The following is a 23744-nucleotide window of genomic DNA, read 5'->3' as shown; positions in this document are numbered from 1 at the left end:
AGAGATAATTAGTGCCTTTGAAATGTTCTTGTACCCTTCTCCTGCTCTGTGCCTCTCTACCACTTTATCCCTGACTTGTTTCGAAAGCTCCTTGGTCTTCATTGTTGCTTTGTTGGATCACTAATGTGAGTTGCAGCTTGAAAGTCTTTATATACGTGAGGGACATTATCTACAAGTTAAACCACTTTCAGTACACACAGGCTGAAACCATTTCACTAATTTTGTGATCTTTCAAACAAATTATTTGCACCTGAGCTGATTTAGGGCTGCAGTAGCAAAGGGTATATAAATACTTATGCAACTGAGATTAATCTGTTTTTCTCTGTAAATTTATATTCTATATGCATTTTTTAACTTTATCAATGTGGAGTAGTTTGTGTAGATTCAGCAAGTAAAGTCTCATTTGAAAGCACCGTGGAGTACACTCAGGTGTCAACAAAATGTGAAAACTTTGCAGGGGGGTGAATACTTCTGCAAACCACTGTATCAGGATGTTTCAGACAACAAGGCCTTCTTTGGCTAGATGGGAAAAACTAAATAAATCCAACTACACTTTTACTTACCTGCATATCAATCTTTTAAAGAAAGAGAGCACTGTTGCAAGGCAAGTGCAAATTTTGAATAAACGGAACCGGGTGATGGCCATAGTGGAGCATATACCTGTGGTAAAGCCAAAAATATCAATGTTAAAAAGATCTGTACTCATCCATAAAACCTTTATGGGTCTTTTGTGATACTGGAAAATGTGGATACTGATGCAGAATCTTGTTCCAGGGATGCCCCAAAGATGGGGATTTTAGAAAGGGCACCAGAATGAAATGGATCAGGCCAGAATATTCAATAACTAATAGAATTTGGCCAAGGTACTGATGCAAACAATGCAGTAGCTCCTTGGAGATTCTGCCCATTATACACTAACCCATAACCTAAAGAAATTAAATAAAATACTGCTTATCCAGTAGGCCAGTGGTCCTCAAGGCCATGCCCGCAAAGCCAGACCGTCGTGCCTGTTTATATATATATATATATATATATATATACAGAGGGTAATTATGAGCATGGGATTAAGGTTAATAGTACAAGCACATGGACTCCTCCAGATGGAAGAGATAAATGGTTAGATATGTATATTGAAGTAGTTAAACAAGAAATAATAGTAGGACTAAAGAAAAGATGTAAACTTAATTTAACCAATATTGAAGAACAAGCTATGACTGAGTTGTTAAATGATGATGATATAATGATAAGACCAGCAGATAATAGTGATAATGAACACAGATGACTATATGAAATCTGTAGAATGTGAATTAAATAATACATATACATATGAAGAAGTTAAAAGCAATAAGATCAATAAATCGGTAAAAGAGGTTAAGGAAATTGTGGAGAGACTATACAATAAAGGCATTATATCAAAAGAATTAAAAAAATACATGCAGCCACATAATGCAAGAACAGGCCTAGCAAGAGGAAATCCTAAAATGAACAAAGAAAATCACCCTATGTGAATGATAGTCAGTACAATTGATAATCCAACACACATAATAGCTGAAATAGCAGAAAAACAACTTAGGTCGCACGTTGAGAAATTACCAAGCTATGTTAAGGATACAACACAATTTTTAAAAAGACCTGAATCAATAAAACACAACCTTCCAGAGAATACTATTTTATTATGCATGGATGTAAAATCCTTGTACCCAAGTGTCCCTCGTAAAGAAACTTTAGAAGCTTGTCAAAAAGCACTAGATAATAGACTAGATAAATCAATACCTACAGCAGAGGTACTGAACATGATCAACATAGTTTTAGAAAACAGTTATTTTACATTTGTTAATAAGAATTACAAACAAAACGATGGTACCGCAATAGGATCTAAATTAGGAATGCATTTTGCCAGTACATACATGGGGAAATGGGAAGAACAATTACTTCGAAAATCGGAAAGAGAACCGTTAGAATACATTCGGTTTGTAGATGATATTTTGGAGGGTTTGGACACATGGAGAAGAATCTCTTTTCCAGTTTCATAAAATGGCAAATGAAATACACAGTAATATTAAGGTGGACCATAGATGGACAAGGAAAGAAATAGAATTTTTAGATACCATAGTAAAACTTGAAGAAGGTTCAATTGAGACTGACCTCTTCTGTAAACCTACTGACATGCACCAGTATTTACACATGTCCTCTGCACATCCGATACACACTAAAAGGACAATCCCAAAGGGTCTAGGAATAAGAATACGAAGAATATGCTCAAAAGAAAGTGACTATGTAAAACAAAGAAATTTATTAAAAACAAATCTTAAAAAAGAGGATACAAAGAAAGAATTATAGAGATGGAGTTAAGAAAAGTGGATAAACTAAAAAGAGATGATCTACTAGATTATAAAAATAGAGATAAAAAGGTCAAAAGAGTCCCATTAATAACGACTTACTCTAAACTTTTGCCCAATATTTCTAAAATAGTTTGGAAACACTTGCGGATTCTACATAATTCAGAAAAATTAAAAAAAGTATTTAAGGCCCCAGTTGTAGCATTCAAAAGAGAAGCTAATTTAGGTGATATTTTAGTTCACAGTAAACATAAAAGAATAATTGACAAAATAGGTTTACTAACATATGCACTAGTAGAGGTAAAGTGTGTAAATACACAGACAAAAGTAAAAATATAATTAAACATAAGAACACCACATATCCACTAAAAACTAATACCTACTGTAAAAATAGCAATGTTGTTTATGGAATAGCCTGTGAAAAATGTGATGAAATCAAATATGTTGGAGAGACTGGAACTACTTTATATAAAAGAATTCAGAACCACCTTTCATTAATTAGAAATAAAAAAAATGAATGAACCAATAGTACAGCACTTCACCAGTCAGGGACATGACATAAATGATGTAAAGTTTGTAGTATTAGAACAGCTCAAATTAGACAATGCGACATATAGAAGATTAAAAGAAAGTAAATGGATAAATAGACTGAACACGATTATGCCAGCGGGACTCAACAGAAAAGAATGATTAACTAATTAACTTCAATAAATATATAACATTTAAACAAATAAACAAAATTCATTCAAAAGTTGTGCATGCTGATGCGCTGGGGAGGCCAAATCTAGACTGATCCTCAGAGCCAGCATTGCATGATATAATAAAAATATAAGTTTATATAAAGTAGTGTTAATTAGAATTAATACAGATTCAAAGATAGAAGTAAAAATGATGTCACAATATATAGAACACCATTACATCTTGTAAGAATAAATCATGAATTTGAATGTAAACAATAACAAGTAGTTGTCATGCCGTCAAAAACCTATAAATACCTCCAATGTTTGGATTCAAACACAGGCTCTCTTGAGAAAGATATGTACAACATATCGAAACGTTGGGCAGCTGGCTCTTTGAGCTAAAATATATAGATATAGATATAGATATAGATATAGATATATAGATATAGATATAGATATAGATATATAGATATATAGATATTATATTATATTATATATATATATATATATATATATATATATATATATATATATATATATATATATATATATCTATATATATATATATATATATATATATATATATATATATATATATATATATATAAAATAACATTATATATATTAGCTCAAAGAGCCAGCTGCCCAACGTTTCGATATGATGTACATATCTTTCTCAAGGGAGCATGTGTTTGAATCAAAACATTGGAGGTATTTATAGGTTTTTGATGGCATGACTACTTGTTAGTGTTTATATTCAAATCCATGATTTATTCTTACATGATGTAATGGTGTTCTATATATTGTGAAATCATTTTTACTTCTATCTTTGAATCTGTATTAATTCTAATTAACATTATTTTATTTATATTTATATTATAAAGCAATGCTAGCTCTGAGGATCAGCCTTGATTTGGCCTCCCCAGCGCATCGGCATGCACAACTTTTGAATTAATTTTGTTTACTTCTTTATTTAAATGTTATATATTAATTTTCATTTTTTTCTGTTAAGTCCCACTGGCATAATCGTGTTCACGAGTGCTCAGCACCATTGGAAAAAAAATGGTTGAATTTACCCAAGCAGGCAAGCACACATTTTTACCACACTATTTTGCAATAGTGAGTGAAGGTAGGAAAAGCTATGTGTGTATAATTTGTCTGAAAGTCCTCCCTAATAAAAGCTACAACTTAAACACTCATCACAGTACAAACCATACAGAATACAAAGACATGCACCCATTGGACAGCAGTGCCAGAAAGAAAAAAATTGCAGATCTGAAAGCCAGTTTGAGTTTTCAACAAAGCAAAATTAAGATTGTTTTTTAAAGATGATGTAAACAACAAAGACTTTAGGCATCTTCCCCTGATGTTTTGTGCGACGCGTGGAATTTCGCACTTAAAATCAAGCAGTTCCCAGGGCTACTCATCTCTACCACATATAGTATGCCTGATCCTGTTGCAACTTATATAATATGAAAGGACATTTTGTGGCCTTTAATTTGGTACGTTACATGCTTGCAGTACAAAGCACCTTTTTCTTTTGCTGCATGCAAAAACTTCACGTCAAGCAATGGAGAGTGCTCTGTCTCACAGTGATGAACAGCTGCTAGGTCTCCTGAAAGCAGCTTATTTTAAAGCAACACCAGTGTGAACCATGATGCATTAAAATATATATATAGTTTTTTATATGCATTCCCCCCTAAAATTTTGGAATCCCCCCCATTGGCTGCAGCATAGGGGGGAAATCCCCCCCAGCACACAAAAATGAAATTCAAGCCCAGAGTTCCTTCCCAATCTGTACACAAACTATATCACAGAGCTGGAAGATACATTTGACAGTCATGTCACTGACATTTTCCACTTCGAGTCGGCTTTCACATTTTTGGATGCTCCTTTCCAACAATATGTGCAGGAATTGGTTTCCAGTCTTAAACCGTTTTATTCAGGTAAGGCAGCTGTGCAAATTAGAGTTACTAGAACTTCAAAATTATCTTTCTTTGCAACAGTGCTACAAATCCAGCAACAAGAGTGCTAACTTTTGGTTGCAGGTACAATAAATACCTGTGTTTGGCATCTTGAAGCTTAAAAATACTTCTTATGTTCTTAAGCACATTCTTATGTAAAGCTATGTTTTCCATGATGAATTTTGTTAAGAACAAGCCGCGCAATCACCTGGGATGTGACATTTTGGAGCACCACATCCTTTCAACCAAATTACAAGCGTCTCGCGCAACAGATCAACAAACCAAGAATGTCTTCACAAAAATGAGGGATTTCATTTTTTATGTGGAGTGTGTGTTATTTTATATATATATAAATTTGTTGAGGTGAGGTCAGGTCACTGGGAACCTTTTGTGTATCTTGAAGAATTTAGTTAACCAGCCAAGCTACAAGGCTAGACCCGCCCCTGTTAATCACTAATTGATTGATTGTGTTCAATGTTAAATTAAATCAAAATCCAAGTTATATTCTACTTATTTTGTGTGTGTTTTGTGCGACGGGGAGGGGGCAAGTATTTTTAAGAAAGTAGATTTTTCTAACATTTTGAATCTTGGACAAAAAGTTTTTTTCAGAAATTGGCCACCCCTGTACCCCTTTTCAAGGCCTTTCTCCCCTGCACTCCACACAACAAGAGAAAATGGCTGAACACCGAGTCTGTGACTTAAATAAATAAAGAAAATAAAAAATATACAAAACATACAACAAAAGAAAGATGCTCCAAACACCACTAAAATGGTGATTAAAACGTCACTATCACTGTTTTCTGAATTTCTGAAATTCAAACAAATTCAACTCGACGAAAAGAAAAATGACGGGCGGGACATAAACTGGATTATGCAGCAGTCGCAATCCAGACGGAGACAGAGAAAAACTTTGCTAACTATACGGTATGAACTTTAAAAACATTGTTATTTATTTATGTTATGTATTTATTTATGTATGCTGTATCAGCTATATTTAAACAAACTATATACAGTCATATTTACTATCCAACCTTGCTGCACTTATTTTATTGACTGATTCATATATTAAATATGTACTGCAGACAGGTCAAATTAAATGCCCCTTGGAAAGACTATTGTTACCTCCAGGGTGCGGCTTCAGGCATTATAGCCCCGTCGGTAACAATAGCCTTCCCTTTGGTCAATAATTTTCTACTATAACCCTCCTCTCCAGTTCATATTTACTATATCTATCTATCTTACATTAAAAAATAAGCTTTCTTTATTGTTGGTCCAGTTTAAAGTTTACACCACCTTCTCTTTTAAATCAAATAATAAACAGTGCTTCAGAAAAAGGCAACGCAAACGCCATTAGTCGACAGTGGTGAAATCTTTACCTGGATCAGACGTTTTGTACACCTAGCATGGTGCATCCAGGTGATTACACAATTATAGAAATGATTGTTTTAAAACACATATTTGGCAGTATACATCAGCATGCCCTCAAACAGCCAGGGAGGGCACATTTCTGCCCGCGTCCAAATTACTTTGAGGACCACTGCAGTAAGCCATCAGGCGCAGACAAATAGTTACTGGCAAAAAAATGCATTGTATTCTTTGTTGCCCAAAATTCAGGAGCCCTTGACAATGCATTTTTCCTCTCCCTTTAACAAACATGTGAATCTTTATGACTGTGCAATGAAGTTCATCTGTAAAATACAAAAAAAAAAAAGTCTGTGATAAGAATGGTAACAATCTCATCCAATACAAATGCCTGGAAAGCCCCGGTCACACCTGGAACGATAACAATAACCACAAATCGTTTATGGAGCGGTCACACCAGAACGAAAAAGGGCTCCGATATATTGTGCAGCAAATGCCAATCAACTTTTTAGTACACACCCACTTATTTCCAGCATGAGGGACAGTGATGAGGAACATTAAGAAATACTCCTGTTGTATTAGATCAACAGAAGGCGTAGGAGACAGGGAAGACGAGTGTGGGTACACAGAATACTACAGAGTAGGGAGGAGTTAAGGGAATTTCACACGCTCGTTGGTATAGTCAAGTGCTGAAAATTACGCCATGGGTATTGCCTCAAGGAAGTGCACGGTCGCCTTGGGTACAACCACTTCCCATTAAAGGAAAACATAAAATAAGAACATGGTATGTATCGTTCATTACACCTTGCTGAATAGGACAATGGACAATACGCCATAAATTTTATATTAATGATTAGTATTATTATTAGTTAAAGCAACAAAAAAAAGCAACGACAATATGCAGACTGATATGTCTTTACGGAGCATATAGGATCATACATCGTGCTGGTGCTATAATTATACGTTAATGGCTGTTTATCAAATAATTTAGAACACAATTTTAAAAAAATCCTTGATGGATACTAGAACCAGTTTTCCGATGTTCTGTTCTGCGGTCGAACAGTGGAGGGCAGTCTTCTCTAGTAAATCATTGCAATGCCTGTATTTACTGTTCATCATGTTTAATATATAAAATAACACCATGTAGGTGATGATGTCATATTTAATACAGCCCTGATTGGCCAGGATCCTTTATCGTTATCGTTGTAGCAGGAACAATCGCTCTGAAAGCGAACGAAACGATAGCTATCGTTATCGTTTACAATGATCGTTATGGTTGTGGTGTGACCACCTCCATTCATTTGAACTGGAATGATTTTAAAAAATCCTTATCGTTCCAGGTGTGACCAGGGCTGAAGTCCAGAGGTGCTGCATTTGTACCAGCAGAATACGATAACCCCAGGATCATGCAACAGTTTCATTTTGAAAATAAGGGTGACACTAAAATCTTAGAATTTTTTTCAGTCAGTATTAACATTAGTTAAGAAGTAAAAACGTATTCACATTTTAAGAGTTACATGTTAACAGTAAATGCCAAATTCCTCAGTTTTAGTGTCATGTGGGCATCATCTTGTTGATTTCCAAATGTTCAATGCATTTTTTAATGCCACATTAATTTTGACAACTTTTTAAAATAACTATTACTTTTATGGAGTGGTTCCACATACTTGGACTGACTTAATTTGAATATTTTTTAGCAATTTTAACATCCTTGAATAGGTGTTCCTCACCATACTATGGCAAAACGTTCACATTTAAGACCCTTCATTGGCTTTTTATTTGGCAAACAGGCTCATAATGTATACAGTACCTTGCTAAATACCTTACTGCACATACTGTAGTACTAGTTTGAAAATTACAAAGAGCTTGATGACTAGTTAATCTCACTCTTACCAACTGTGCAACCTTTAGAAATGTGTCCTTATTTTTACAACAGACGTCAAACAAGTTGAAGATATGTTTATGCTTAAAAGACACCTAAAATGTCACACAAAATGTAATGTCAGCGCGTAGTGGTAATGTTATTTTGTGTTTTGGAAGGTAAGTATTGTGACACCTTTAATGCTGTACACATGAACAGAAACATTCTATTCAACTATTATTAGTTGGCTGTGTTTACCATAAATACACTTATACAAATCTGCAACAATTACCTTTCAAAATAATACATTATAATGATGGCTCCAAAGATGAAAGCACTACACTTAAACGTGCAGATATGCTTGCGAGCAAATTAGTGCTTTCATAATCACTTGACATTATTGCATTAAACAACTTCCTTTTCATTGAACAATGAATTTCGAAAAGTTTCATAGCATTCATTACATTAACATCGCTTTTTATAACGAAACACATAATATCATATTCTCGCATGCAATATCTTACATATATTTTCTTTGAATTGCATAACATATATACGACACAACACCGAGATTAATCAAGGGGCAGTTTCAGTGTTACATGGATACTCACCATTAATATCGCACTTAGTGCACTGTCCTAGATATATTTATTTACCCACCAGACGTGGCTCTCTGAATCCAATTCACCAGCTGGCAGCAAAGCTAATTTATTTCCCCTCTTTGTCGGTGTCCAGCCAGTTTCATGTCTGTGACGTGTGGAATCTGCACCTAAGCATTTATAATGCAGCTACATTGTTTTTATTTGCCATTGTTTTCAATGTAAACCCAGTCCTCTGTCTAATTACTTGCTGCAATCTTTACGCTTTCAGGAAGTGGAAACGCGAACATGCGTAGGACCCCTCCCCGGCCCCTTTTTTTAGCACTATTTGTGTGCCTGAAATTTGGTACTCCATAATACGGGCCACATGCAGTATTATTTTTTAACAATATATTTATGAATTAAAGGGGTATGTACATATATTTTTTTTAAGTTCTATATGTTCGCTACAAAATAGTTTAATGTCTTAATTGAGTAATTAAATAAATGCCATACATGCAAGACGACTTCGGGAAAGGACCTCATTTGAAGCTTAAACAATGGAACAGCTGCCCAAAAATTGTCCCTGTAGCTGGTTCAGTTGTAGAACGAGTACGGGAGGTTTTTAGGTTCGCTGGACGGTACACATATATATGGACACTCTGTTTATTTAAATGCTATTCCCCTGATGGCGTAGATGAAAAGTAAAGTGGCAAAGCAATTGATTGTTGCTCGAAGAAAAAAAAAAAAAGTTTAATTTAAGACCGCGGCCAGATGTTGCTTTACTTGGCCCCGATGATCTCCACGTATGCCCCCATGAGACCCGTGTAATAAATAATGATTTTGATTAAATATTTTAATAGTGATGGAAAAGTTATCGATCCTGAAGTAGAATTCTCTCCCAAAATGTAGATATTTTAGGGCAGTCCCAAATGTGATGTAAATAATCCCCATTTTGGTTGCAGCCTCCCCAACAGTGGTGTATAATTTATATTTATCTTATTTAACTGGAATAATAAAATATGATTCATCTCCTCCAATCTGTTGTAAATGAAACCTGCATGTCCTTATTTCCAGGTTTCCCTCCACATCTCATCTGTAGTATCCACCTCAAACCACAAGATGTAAGACCATTGTTGTGTGACTAGAAAATGTACATGGTCATTATTATTATTATTATTGTTGTTGTTGTTGGTGTTGGTGTTGGTGTTGTTGGTGTTGTTGTAATACAATTCATATTTTGTAATGTGTCATTAAATAAGAACAAGGAGCTCTGAAAACTGATTTGTTATAGACTTTATTAAAAACTATTAAAGACATCCGTGCTCTGATTCCATTGTTTTAAAGTGCTATGCCCCTCTCCATTAGTGAATGATACTCAAGTTGTATTATAGCTTTCTTAAAAAAAAAAACATTTACTAAATTTAACGCTGGGGAAATGCTACAGTACAATATAAAATCATATGCTACATATACTATTACAGTATATTACACTAGCATCTATATAGTCATCTTAAAGATTTATATATTTAAAACAATGGTTAACATATGTGAAATACAATAGAAATTGCACACAGATTATTGTATATATTTTCTGGTAACTAGTCAATAACTATATATAATAATTCCCTTAATTTAACCTTAATATAGTGATCATATTTTCTGCATAGTAGTGTGGATTTCTGATTCAAACTGTATAAACTATAATTTTCCAGTGAGTGCTAAAGTTCAACTTCAGTTGACCAGACTTTTGTATATCTCCAAAAAGTTAACCTAATAACCCACAAGTTTTCTGAATATTCCAAATATTCCAAAAGTGCTACTTTTACAGCACATTTAATAACATATCTGCGCAACGTTATTGTTTTTATACTTAAATGTATTTTTATACAGTGGAGATAAAAACAAAGTCAGAAGGGTGAAGCAATCATATACACAGTATTAGCTTTAAAGAATAAATAATGGAAATTACATAAAGAGCCTCTGCTTTGAAAGCATTGCTGGAGCCAAATGCTCCAGTATTAGCTGTTGGTGTTGCTGTAGCTGTATTGGCTTTTACAGAGAATGACTTAGATTGTGCTTTGACATTGTTCAGTGTGAATGCAAGCATCAGGTCTGTCCCTATAAGAAAAAAAAAAATGTTGTTAAAGTCTGCATCTTTTTAAGCGTAGGGTGTCACTTGGTCATTTGGCACTGTTGCAGCTAATAACATAGTACCAAAAATCAGAAGACAAAGCTATTTAAATATATATCAATATATTTTAAAGTATGTTTTGATGATCCAGTAAGAATACAGCTTGATGTTTAGGTAGATGTCTGTTCTTCAACACCAGTTTTATGATTATCAAACTTTATATATTTAATAAAAATAGAACAATGATCTTTCAGTAAATTGTGAAAAGGGCCCATCATACCTTACAATTGCACATACACGTGATGTGGTGGGCTGATGGTTAGTCATGAAACCAGCTGGTATTTGAAAACAACTATAATGTACTTACCACTGATACTAAGTGACAGGTCTGTGTAATTAGCCCAGCAGCCACTGAAGGGGACAGTGGTTGTTCCATTAAGTCCTGAAATATCCTGGTTTTCTAGGTTTGTAAGTTTTGCTGTAAGTGTTAGTGTAGTAATGCCTACACACACACAATTGTCCTATAGATAAGGAAATAGCATGATGGGTAAATAAATGGGGAAAACAAGTTAAGCCTTTAGTGTGTCTTGCAAATCAAACCCTGTTATGATTAGTTAAGTCTTTTGTCATTCCTTTGTTTTATGTTTTTTGATATTTATTATTCATTTAAAATCTGGAGACTCTCACGAGATTACAGCATCTTCTGGTCTCCCTCTAGTGGAATCACGTTTCTGAACCTTATTAAGTGTTTTATAAAGCAAACTGTTTTCATTCTCACAAACAGTATTCAATCCGTGGTTTAAATAAAGGTTTAAAAGATCATCTAGATCAGTGGTACTCAACTCTGGCCCTCCTGGTCCAGGTTTTTACTCCAAGCAGGTTCTAATGTAGTTAATTGAAGCTGCTAAGAGGCAATTAACTAATTTAGGACCTGCTTGGAATAAAGACCAGCACTGGGATGGATCTCGAGGGCCAGAGTGGAGTACCACTGATCTAGATAAATCATGCATCACAAATCATAGGGGTGTACAGTACAACTTACATTAGCATCCACAGCCATTATGGATGGCTGTTGGGTAAAATTCTGTCCTTTCTTCCCAGCTACCGGCTCTGTGACAACTATCAGACGTGTAACAGTTGATACATACTCTCCAACTTGATCAGTTCTTTGAGTAGGCTGTGCAGCCATCTAGAAAAAAACAATTAAAATACACATTTTTCAATTGTCTGAAATGCAACATATTAGAACAAAAAACATATATTACAGTACATTATTAATATACAGTAAATCCAATAGTTATACAATATGGGTATACAACTCTTCCCCCTACTCCAAACCAATTGGTGTAATTTGGATAAGCTTCATACCTGGCTCCACTGTGGGTCACTTGTTGAGGGTACTGGCTTGGAAATTGCTACAGATGAAACATTGAACCCAATGGCATCACTAAGTTTTCCAGTAAGAGCCATTTGCCCAATGTTATTAGAAATGTCTTGCAGGTTCTTGAAATCAAGTTGGTCTGTGGAATAAAATCATAAATAACATTTTTGTCTTCATGTACATTTCATCTTTTAATTTTGTCTACCTCAGATAATTTGTGCTTTCCCCATTCTATCCCAAAGCCATGCAGAATGTGTTAAGGCTAAGGTCGTATTAGCAAGCCAGAACAGTACGTTCTCTCTCCCTATGCACTTTGTTGCCGGCGTTTGCCCCAAAAGATCTTACCTGCAACCTTCCTCCATATTAGATTTGTAGGAAGGATTTTGTGTATTCATAAAAGACAACAGGGGTTACTGTGTTGCAATCCTGTAGTTGACAGTTCAATTCCAACCTCGCTCTGTTTTTCATTATATATATTTTTTTTATATAAAAATATTTTTAACACAGGCAATGCAAGCTTGAATCTTATCTATTAGTAAAATAATTATTTAGAAAATCTGATGCTGATCTTTTTATCTTATTTATTAAAATGTATTTCCATTCCTCCTTTCTGGAAATCATTGTATTCTCTTATTAAAATGTGTAAAAAATATTATATGGTGGAAAGGGTGGCATTCAATCAAAGTGCAGTAGTTCTTGACTCTTTTGCCAATACAGTGGTGTGTTTGGGGGTTGATTTCTTATGACTGGAAACTGGATTGAATATTGCTACAGTAATTGTGACTGAATATATCCCCACATACTGTACTATAATGAAGGGCCCCTTACCTGGACTGGTGCTGTTGCTAAACTGCTGAGCTGGTGGCTCAGCAATTTGTACTTTAACAGTCAGTCCAGTGGAACGTTTTCTGCGCCTGTTTTCTCGCACTATCTTAGTGATGCGAATCTTGTTTGCAGGTATCTTAAGGAAGATGGCAAGGTTCATGATCAGGCTATCTCCGAAGAATTTGTCAATGGTCATGGCCGGCATTTGAAAGGAAATGAAAAGAAGTGGAGATGTGCGGATTTCAACTGGAGTTGAGCCTCTAACTAAAATATAGAGCATTTTATAGGTATTGTCAAAGTAGTTTGATCCGTAGACTTCTGACTTCATTTGTGGAATGTATTGATCTGTGGAGACAAAAAGAAAATAAAGTCTGGACATATATATATATATAAAATGGAAAGAGATAGCTCTATTGTTTTAAACATAAGAAATATTAAAACACAAAGTTTGTTTCTGAAATGTATATCAAATCTGAAACATTCATAACTCGCAGAATAATATGGTATTCACTTCTTGTACTTTTATTCAACATATTTTTTATGACAGATGAGATAGATTGTGAAACTGATTCACCTGTTTTGTTTCGGTTACTTACCAGGTGAAGTAGGTTCCTTTAATGTGTAGTCAGTGTTGTCACTGTTCCAATCAGCATTTGTTGGAGCAACCAATTTGTTTTCAACATAGACATCTAAACGCTGAGGACTGGAATAAAAAACTGCAACACGAACAACCTGGGTAAATTAAATAAAATAAATAATTGAAAATAATTGAAGATACAAGAGCAAATATTCAAAGGTCTTGCGAATGTTCTCATCTTTCTCGTAACTCTGCTTGCTTTGCGAATGTTTTGCATAAAATCGCAAGTGAGTGAAATCTGAAAGAGTTGCGGAGAAACTGCAATTATCTCAGCGCTGCGGAAATGAATAAATTAACATGAATTAACACAGGAAATCAACCGCAACTCTCTCGAGGTATATAACCATCGCAACTTTTTGCAAAATGAAGACACGTTATTTGGGCTTGACGAGGCATAGCCCCAGCACCTCTTCAGCTATGAAAGTTAAAAATGTCATTAAATGTTTTGCTCTCAAATGTGTTTTCTTACAATTCTCAGCACAGTTTTATTCATTCTGCAAGTTCTTGCGTGCGCTAAACAGAGACAGTCCACTGCCAGGGACATTTAATTACTTTACCATTTACATGCCATAAAGATGACACTGGCTGCGAAAGAAGGACTGCGACTCTGTTGTCGTTTTCTATACACAAATGAAATAAGCGTACTTGATTTGAAAAACGTCTTGAACGATACAAGCAAACTCCTACACTACTTGGTTTGATTGAATGAGTAGTACACAACAAGCTTCAATATGAAAGCTGAACACTAATTTCAATAAACAACTAAGTTTTTAATGAAAACAAATATTGTAGCCTACTTCACTAAATTGAAAACTGGCTTCCGTTATTTTTAAATACCACTGCCTACGATTATACTACTGCTTAATAACAGGAACAGCATTTTATTTAGAGTTAGTGCTGAACTTAAACGCGTTCATGCCTGCCTGTACCCCTACCACCACGCAGGAACATTGCCTGCTAACTTCCCCTATTCGTTCTTAAGAACGGTATTATTGTCATTGCTTGTGCCCCGGCACCTCTTTCTTTACAAATTAAGCACTGGTAATTAATATTGTTTAAAATAAAATTTTAAAATAAATTAAATGTTTGAGTTGGAAATAAACCAAAATGTTATTATGTTTAATCAAAGTATAAAACGATTAAGGATTTCTTCAGTAGACAAGTCAAGGAATGTTATACGTTGTCTGTATATTCTGCCTACACGATATTTCCTCTTTTTCTGTTGCTCTGCTAGCATTTGCAAATATAGCTGTCTGAAAGCCATGTTCACTCTTTAATTAGAAACACAGATTGTCCTGAAATACTTCCTGCGAAATAATTAAGAGGAGTGTAACCAGTCTTAAGTGATTTCCATGCAACATAGTGATTTACGAGCAAATTAACTTTTGAATTTAGCTCGTGGTGGTGAACTTGCGGGATTATTCATGACACCTTCCCCAAATCTGAGGGAAAAGTACTTGTGAGAGAACAACTCGCAAGCCCATGTTTTCCAACGGAGCATCTATTTTCTCAGAAAGGACTTGCGGAAATAAATCTCTACAATTCCCCTTGCGACACCCGCAAGGCGTTTGAATATTTGGCCCACAGTCTTTAGTTAACCTTTTTTTTTTATAGGAGAAAAACACAAGTTAATTTTACAAAAAATAGAACCAAATAATAAATCATAAACTTCAAGGGCCCAATTTTGGTCACAGGGCAAGGCACTAACACAGCTGATAATGGTCTAAATTCACACATTTTCATTGCTGCCCAGCATGTACTCTGTTCAAAACCACAACACTGAGGATATAGCACAATGCAACGCAATTGCCTTCATTGATTATGTTCTGTAGTTGTCAAAATTCAGCGAACTTAAGCACTATCAAGTTATTCGTTACCAATTGTGATACATTTCTCAAAAGTACCAAAATCCATGAAAATATGAGCTCTGTAGGTATCAAATGCTTTTTTGAAAAACAAAACAGCAGGAAACACAGATCACAAACATACAATAATATACAAATCGTAAATCTCTATTACAGTAGCAAACATGATGCACAATGGGTGGATTCTGAGGCACCTTACATAGTGACGAGGTAACAGGTTGCATTAACTTGTAACTTACCTTGCTGCTATCAGCACTGAGTAACATTAAGCGAAGGGTCTGGGGGCTGGTGCTAGTAAAGTAAATGTCATAAGACTTATTTGTTGCCACAATGCTATGGAACAAAGAGACTCTTTTATGACAGGTATATCCAGCACACCAACCATGGTCTTGAGGACCTGTAATAAAAAAATAAATAAAATAAAAGCATACAGTAGTAAGCAACTCTACTTACTAAGCAAATACACTTAACAATATCATTTAAAGTTTGCTTCTTGTCAATGAGTTTCCGTGCTGTAAAATTGTGTAATCCAACATCCTTGTTCTGTGTTTCAACTTACAGTTATGGAAGAATAATGTCTTTAGCAGTAAGTTAATGAGAGTTAATGCTGTATCATGTTAAGGCAGTGTACAACATTTCATTCACTTTATAATATGGCTCAGGCCCTGAAATAATAATAATAATAATAATAATAATAATAATAATAATAATAATAATAATAATAATAATAATAATAATGCTTCACCATTTATAAGATCTATGTACCCATCACCAAGCACTGCCACTGGAGATAGACGTCTGGTCTCGGTGTCAGAATCCATACTCTCTATAACCAACATCTCATAGTCAAGAGACAGGCACTTGTAGCTCTGCCAGCTTGGCATGTATGTACATTTGGAGTCCCTGATTATCCCTGTAATTATGAAAAAAAGTGAGAAAACATTGTACATGATTCAGCTATAAGGTGAATTTCCACATCCTAGAACAGTACATCAACTTAATGAAAGTGTTTTTCTGTTCACAGACTTTCAGAGTTTACATTAATCAAGTAAAACACGTCCTATACCCTATTTTTGAAATGGAAATGACTCATATTCAACAATGATTTATTTAGCATAATAGCTATATTAAAACGTCATAGTTCTTACATGTGCATTTTATTTTTATTTTTTTGTAGATCTTTCAAATTAAAGTGTACAAACCTTTGTTTGGTGCAATTTGTTTAACAGGAATACGTCCTCCATTAAGATCAGTGAGCATTACAGAAGGAATTCTGTAATCCCCGAGACCATGCCGTTTGTCTCCATTCCACTCAAACTCAGACTGGGGAATAACAGCCCCTATCCCACCCAAGAAGGAGCCATCCAGATCTTTGAGCATCGTTTTCTTTTTAGCATCACAATCCATATCAACACAGTCTGAAGGGTTCACCTTGCTGTTTGGGGAAAAAACAGCCAGTACTGCATGTTCACAATGTTTATGAACAACATACTTTAAATATAGTATGCATTCTTACTAGTTACCATGTTAATAGTTTTTTATGCAAATTTAAGATTTGCAAATATTTCAAATACAGCTCTATCCTGGTACTTCTGAAGTTCACATTGGTCTAAATTCTGCAAAACTGTTGGAGTAAATTTGAAGTACAGCACTTGAAGTCATTAGGTTGTAACCAGGAAGCAGCTTCATTTTCTTTTCAGATATCTGCATATTCCAATTTCCAAGCACAAACATTCAAGCAAAGAACAGTCAACAGAAGTGATTTGGTTTTTGTTTAAATTATTTTTACAATTGCATTTTTTAAAAATGTAATTTTTGTTGTTGTAAAATGAAACCAGTGATAATATTGCTAGAGCTATGAAAATAGGTTTGAAAACTTTGGCTTGCATTCATTTCAGGTGTAATATTACACATCGGATATTAAAAAATAAATAAATAAATACTTACTTAACATCAGGTCTATGTATGAAAACCATAGCATTTTCACTTCCATTAATCATTGTTATTCCCTTTACATGTACTGGGTGCTGTAAATCCTCATTGCTAGGATTGGTAATAAATATCACATTAATCTGTCCTGAGCAGACGCTCTTAAATCCAACAAATGTGGAATCTTAAACAAAAACAAAATGATAACACAAACATGAATATTGTTTAACCTTTCTCCCATGGATATCTATAGAATTTTCCTGTGTCTTCTGAGCATTGCCTGATAAAGAAACACATGTTAAAAATTGGTAACAATTTGAGACCACATTACAGCATTTTCACATAGCTTTATTTATTTTATTAAATTTCTTAATTGAAAAAAAAGAAAATGTTTTGAATAAAAGCAAAAGTGCTCAAATAGAACACATATTTGAATCACCAGTTACGGTCATAAGTCCACTGATGGCATTGTAGCTCATCAATCCAGCATGAGGTGCTTCTGGTGCATGATTGTGTGCCGAGGAAAATGTTGGCCAACAAATTCCAGTTCTGCCTCCTGTGAAGGAAACACACTTTTAGTGTAGTAAATTAAAGGGTTAAATCTCTGTTCTGGAACTCACCAGATGATTTGCACTAGTCAAGTAATCTGTGAATAAGTACCAAGTGCAAAAAAATCAGTTCAGTGAGCTCCAAACCAAGCGACGGCATGCATGTTGCAATATGAATGATTTATTTAGGTTTCACTACACTTTTTTAATAATCTTACCACTCTAATGTACTCAGTTCACAGGGTTTGTAAATCCTTCCAATCAAAGGACATACCATTTGTAGTATATTCATATATTAATTTAGATCAGATTTGTATTTAAAATGTTGGGTTTCGTTAGATTGAGTTTTGCTAAGACTTTAGAGCTTAAAGCCTTTTAAACACAAGTAACCCCCCTTTTTATTTGTATAGAAGGTGTAGTTGTAAACCAATCAGTGGTTTTAAACGTTTTCGTTCCTTCATCATTATGGGCAGGATTTTCAAAAAACAGTGTTATTGTATCAATCTCGTGGTATAGTAACAAGAGCTTTAGTAGCAAGTGATTTTCAAACAAAATGTGTTAATTAAATCAATTTGTTAATGCTTTGATATTGAGTCGAAGAGGTCGTTAATGAACACATTTCTCGTTAAAAAGCTTCATTGTCGCAGGTCACTTCCTGTCTCAACAACTAGCTAAGGGGAACCTGATAACCAAAATGCATGTTAACGGAAAATACTAGAGTACAAGGAGGAGGCTCTCCCACCAGCGAGGAGCAGCCAAATGGAAATAAAAAACTAATAGGAATATCTATGTTGTGTGTAACTTGTAAACTTAATTTAAAATTGTGCATTTTGTCATGCAGAATGTACACTTATTTAGAACACTTCACATATAAAATGCTGATTTACGTGGGCTCCCGAGTGGCGCATCCAGTAAAGGCACTTGCGTAGAGTGCAGGATGCCCCTTATAGTCTGGACGTCGCGAGTTCGAGTCCAGGTTATTCCTTTGCCGACCGAGGACGGGAGCTCCCAGGGGGCAGCGCTCAATTGACCGAGCGTCACCAGGGGGGAGGGAGGGTTAGGTCGGCCAGGGTGTCCTCGGCTCATCGCGCACCAGCGACCCCTGTAGTCTGGCCGGGCACCTGCGGGCTTGCCTGTAAGCTGCCCGAGAGCTGCGTTGTCCTCCGACGCTGTAGCTCGGAGGACAGTGTGTGTTCGTCTTTGCCCTCCTGAGTCAGCGCAGGGGTGGTAGCGGTGAGCTGAGCATAATAAAATAATTGGCCATTCCAAATTGGGAGAAAATAATAAAAAATAATTGGCAACGACTAAATTTATAAAAAAAAAAAAAAAAATGCTGATTTACGATTATCTAGGGTAAAAATCGGACAGCACGGATTAAAAATATATGTATAAATAAATAATAAATAAACACCACTAGTCATGTATCCTCTTTCGGGGGGATATTTTGCCACAGCTTACTATATACAACTCTTTTAATGTGCATTTTGCAATCTTTTTTTGGTTAAAAAGAAAACAAAATACTGTAAGCTGTCTATGTACATTGGATGGAATTTATTTTCTACTTTTGTCTGTATTATAGTATGTACGATTGTAGGCTACAAACAAATATGTTTGAAGTGCCATTTGTGTTTGTAGTTCTTAGCTATACTACACATGTATACCATGTATGTATGTAACACTTCATTATATATTTATTAAGTTTTTAAAATGATGATAGAACTCCCTAACCCAATACACAATTTGTTTATAATGAATTGTTTGGTGAATCTTCTAATCATGCATTTACTCTGGTACTCTTTGCTCACGATAAATAAAATCAACATGATTATAAGTAGCCACTGAACACTTACAGTATTATAAGAACATTTTACATGCATACAAACGTGTGAAGATGAAATTGTACATTGTACATAAAGTATGGAGGGGAGTCTGACAACATTAAATATGATTAGGCAAATTCCATGTCAATGATCACATTCCTAGTGGATCGGATGTGGCCTTGTACACCTGTTCTTTGTTCTTGTGTGGATGAGACACACGTGTTAAGAGCCAAGGACACATTGCAAATCCACAATCAATGTACTTATGCAGAATTCAAACAGGCTACAGTTGCATTATTTCTTGTAAAATTAAACTTCATGCAAATAACGGTATATCATTTTAGCAATACAACAAACGTTCCATAAGGTTACAAATGATTAAAACAAGTGAATAAATCTCCTTCATAACCACAAATATAGAAAAGGCTAAAATATTTTCATAACTACAAATACTGAATTATCTAGGTTGTCTGTAAGAAATGAATTCTGGTCCTGTGCACACTCTCTCTCTCTTTCTGTATCGTCAGCCACGGTCTGTTAAATTTGTTTCAAGGTGAGTTACTGTATATACTGTTTAGTTAATTAAAACCCTCCTTTTCCAAATGCAAATTAGCTCCTGATAAATGATGACAATTAACACAGATTTGCTTTTAAATTCCCACGCAAACCAAAGAAATAGTCGCAAGAAGCACTGCTCATTAAGATATTAACATTATTTCATAAATCAACATAATTTCAGAAATCACATTAGGACGAATATTTAATAACGAAATAGGCATAACGACTGCTTGAAAATGCCAAAATCAATGTTACACACCGATTTCTTGATTAACACTGGAGTTATCATTTACGAACTTTTGAAAATCCTGCCCTTTGTTTCATACAGATTTTCAGAGCAATTCAATAACAAATTAAAAAATAATAGTAAGAGTCAAAATCTTTAAAAAGAAAGAAACACCCAAACATCCTTACAAGAACATGTATGACAATACCTGTAGGAGGCCTGGGGCTCCTATGTGAAGTACTTAATTTGATGTTTGGATCCTCATTCTTTACCACATCTGAACAATCAAAGTTTGGGCTATTTCCTACAATCAGGGATTTCTACAGAAAAAAAGGGAGAAGAGCACAGACTTTAAACATACCAAGCAATGCAAATTGAGAAAAGGTAATTTTATATCACTCATAATATTGTCTAATATGAGAAACAGAAGATATGTTAGTAAAATCCTGTACATTTCAGAACATTCCAAAATTATCCATTTTTTTTTTTAACTGAGCTTCGGAAAGGTCTTAGATTCAAATAAATATATTTCTTACCTGAATCTGTACAGTTTTGTTGGAATACATGTGTGATAGAGAAGGAGGTTCATAGATCAATGGTATAATTCCCATTCCATTGTCTACTAATGTGACATTCGAGATGTGCACGCTAGTGTATGTCTGAAAATCAAGAGTAATGGAATAACTTCAGTACATACACACAACTCTGCTATATGCTGCTTCACTGCAAGTAAATGTTAGAAAATCAAACTGAAGTGTTTGTAATCTAATACCCATTATAATCAAAAACAAAAATCTTACCTGGAAATAGATTCCATAATCCCAGCATTTCCAAATGGTAAATCCCTGAACATAGGAGCAATTAGCAATGCCATCTTTATTCATGTACACCCCAAACAGACCCCCATGGGCCTCATTGTTGTGCCAGGCCTCAGCTGGATTTGATGTACCTGTAAACAGATCAGAATTAGTCATTTGTGTAACAAATATATTTCCAGCTGTAAAAAAAGAGAGCTACCAACGACCGTTTTGTGTACTTTAGTATTTGTCCGTAAAGACAGATGGAAGGACAAGTCCCTCGACTGCAGATTCTGGTACCTTCAATAATAATAACAGTCCTTACACATCTGCGGTTCTCTTTCTATATATAAAAATGGAAGTGTGATGTACAGACATAGTATGTACAGTATAAAGACTATATCCTCATTTCAAATTCATTAGACCACAGCTGGAATTTCTATATTATAGCAATAGTAATAGAATAAATATAACAGGTATGTTCATTGTTAACAAACTGACTAATTCAATACTGATTACCAACATACCATTGTGTCTTTTAAAACAGTAAGGCAGTAGCACAACACTGTGTACATCATTGTTTTCTTATAGCTGTAACTGGCTTTGAGCTAAGATAAGTGCTGCTGTGGATTACTAATCATCAATGCATTTGATTTCCTTATTCTAAAAAGTCATGTGAGGGCATTTTACTCTAAAGAGCTGAAAAAGCCAACTTTCCTTAACTGGAATGAGGATCATTTGTCATCAAAATCCTTCCTTGAAAACTGTAACACGTTCAGTCAATGTGATTAAAAAAAAAAAAGTATGAGATCTTTGTGGTTAATTACCTGGGCATGGTTCACCATCAATGCGGTATCCAACTCTCTCAAACCCAGCTACAATATTATCCTGAAGTACATTGCTTTGACCTTCATTGATCTGGGGGAAAAGAATGAGACATTGTTAAAATCTGCTTTAATAACTTTGAAAGACACAAACTGAACACAACAGAAAATAATGATGTTAAAAAAGTGAAATCACAAGAAACCTTTCTGCTGTACAAATCATTTTCCATGTAGACCTTTCCCAGCCTGAACCAGGTTGATAGTTTAATTTATTCTGTTTCTGTTGAGAGAGCTCATAGCTGACATCCAGAAAGACAAATCACAACTAAAATAATAGCTCCACATTCAAAACTAAAACACATTTAATTAATTAAGTTATGAAGTATGAAGGTTATATTATTTTAAAAAATAAATGTATTTAAGAAAAATGTATTTTTTGAGAAATCATGCACTTCAAAAAAACGTTATGTGAGAATGTATAGTCCGGGGGCGGGGAGGGGACAGAGAACAGGACTACACCTCCCAGAAGGACACGGGCTGAAAAGCCCTAATTTGATAATTGTTTTTGATTATTGTTAATTATCACCCGCACCTGGTAATGATTGTAAATTAGTGCTAGGTGCAGGGTTTAAAAAGCACCTGTTCTGGGCTGCTCTGTGTGAAGAAGTTTGCTTGATACTGTGTGCGCAAGCATATTGAAAGACAAAGGGTACTGTGTATAGCCTTTTTGTGAATCGTGTTTTGTATAAACCTGTGAGTTTTGTTTCGTTCTTTTTTTAACACGTATTATTTATTATTATTTATTTCTTAGCAGATGCCCTTATCCAGGGTGACTTACAATTGTTACAAGATATCACATTATACAGATTTCACATTATCTTACATACAGTTGGGTTTTTACTGGAGCAATCTAGGTAAAATACCTTGCTCAAGGGTACAACAGCAGTGTCCCCCACTGGGGATTGAACCCACAACCCTCCGGTCAAGAGTCCAGAGCCCTAACCACTACTCCACACTGCTGCCCTTAAACACTGTAAACACCTTAGCTGTCCTGTTTGAGTTAGGTTCCTGTTTGTGTTTTAGTTAGTGCTCAGAAAGGAGCTAGGTGTTTATTTTGTTTTGTTTCATTCTTGTTTATTAAAAAAATTGCACGTAAGTGGTTTGAAAACTCTGTTTCTCTGTGTGCTGGGTCTGTTTGAAAGGCGCAACAAACGTGAGTGAGTGGTTGTTCGATCACAGTTGTCATCAAAGTTACAGAAAACACAAGCACAGGCACCATGCTGTTTATAAAGGAGGGTGTTAGTTACTTCTGCTTATTAGCCCTCTCTGTGTCCTACATTCCATCAATTGACCAGTGCTAATCAATTTGTGTTAGGCCGAGCACACTCTTTGAATCACAACGCTTGGGGGACGATT

General features: G+C 35.0%; 2 protein-coding genes across 3 annotated transcripts in view; both read right to left on the bottom strand.

Annotated features, from left to right (window-relative positions):
- The window catches only part of LOC117435315 (receptor-binding cancer antigen expressed on SiSo cells), a 23925-nt gene extending 14819 nt beyond the window's left edge, over positions 1 to 9106 (bottom strand). The window contains exons 1-2 of one of the 2 annotated variants that reach the window (XM_059012702.1): positions 8818 to 9106; positions 564 to 660 (exon numbers count right to left, since the gene is read on the bottom strand). In XM_059012702.1, the coding sequence (XP_058868685.1) occupies positions 564 to 646 (83 nt within the window). In that variant the 5' untranslated portion in view covers positions 647 to 660; positions 8818 to 9106. The remainder of the gene's footprint in view (positions 1 to 563; positions 661 to 8817) is intronic. The other variant, XM_059012703.1, reaches the window with a different exon arrangement.
- A 965-nt stretch (positions 9107 to 10071) lies between these two features.
- Positions 10072 to 23744, bottom strand: part of pkhd1l1.1 (PKHD1 like 1, tandem duplicate 1) — a 65938-nt gene continuing 52265 nt past the window's right edge. The window contains exons 64-78 of the mRNA XM_059012700.1: positions 22332 to 22422; positions 21508 to 21656; positions 21244 to 21366; positions 20916 to 21027; positions 17995 to 18111; positions 17574 to 17739; positions 16829 to 17061; positions 16372 to 16539; positions 15866 to 16023; positions 13721 to 13856; positions 13128 to 13469; positions 12287 to 12438; positions 11961 to 12107; positions 11286 to 11439; positions 10072 to 10905 (exon numbers count right to left, since the gene is read on the bottom strand). Coding sequence (XP_058868683.1) covers positions 10712 to 10905; positions 11286 to 11439; positions 11961 to 12107; positions 12287 to 12438; positions 13128 to 13469; positions 13721 to 13856; positions 15866 to 16023; positions 16372 to 16539; positions 16829 to 17061; positions 17574 to 17739; positions 17995 to 18111; positions 20916 to 21027; positions 21244 to 21366; positions 21508 to 21656; positions 22332 to 22422 — 2442 coding nt within the window. The 3' untranslated portion in view covers positions 10072 to 10711. The remainder of the gene's footprint in view (positions 10906 to 11285; positions 11440 to 11960; positions 12108 to 12286; positions 12439 to 13127; positions 13470 to 13720; positions 13857 to 15865; positions 16024 to 16371; positions 16540 to 16828; positions 17062 to 17573; positions 17740 to 17994; positions 18112 to 20915; positions 21028 to 21243; positions 21367 to 21507; positions 21657 to 22331; positions 22423 to 23744) is intronic.

The sequence above is a fragment of the Acipenser ruthenus genome, chromosome 3 (assembly GCF_902713425.1).
Source record: "Acipenser ruthenus chromosome 3, fAciRut3.2 maternal haplotype, whole genome shotgun sequence".
Classification (NCBI taxonomy): Eukaryota; Metazoa; Chordata; class Actinopteri; order Acipenseriformes; family Acipenseridae; genus Acipenser; species Acipenser ruthenus.
This window is presented reverse-complemented; position numbering and strand designations above follow the sequence as displayed.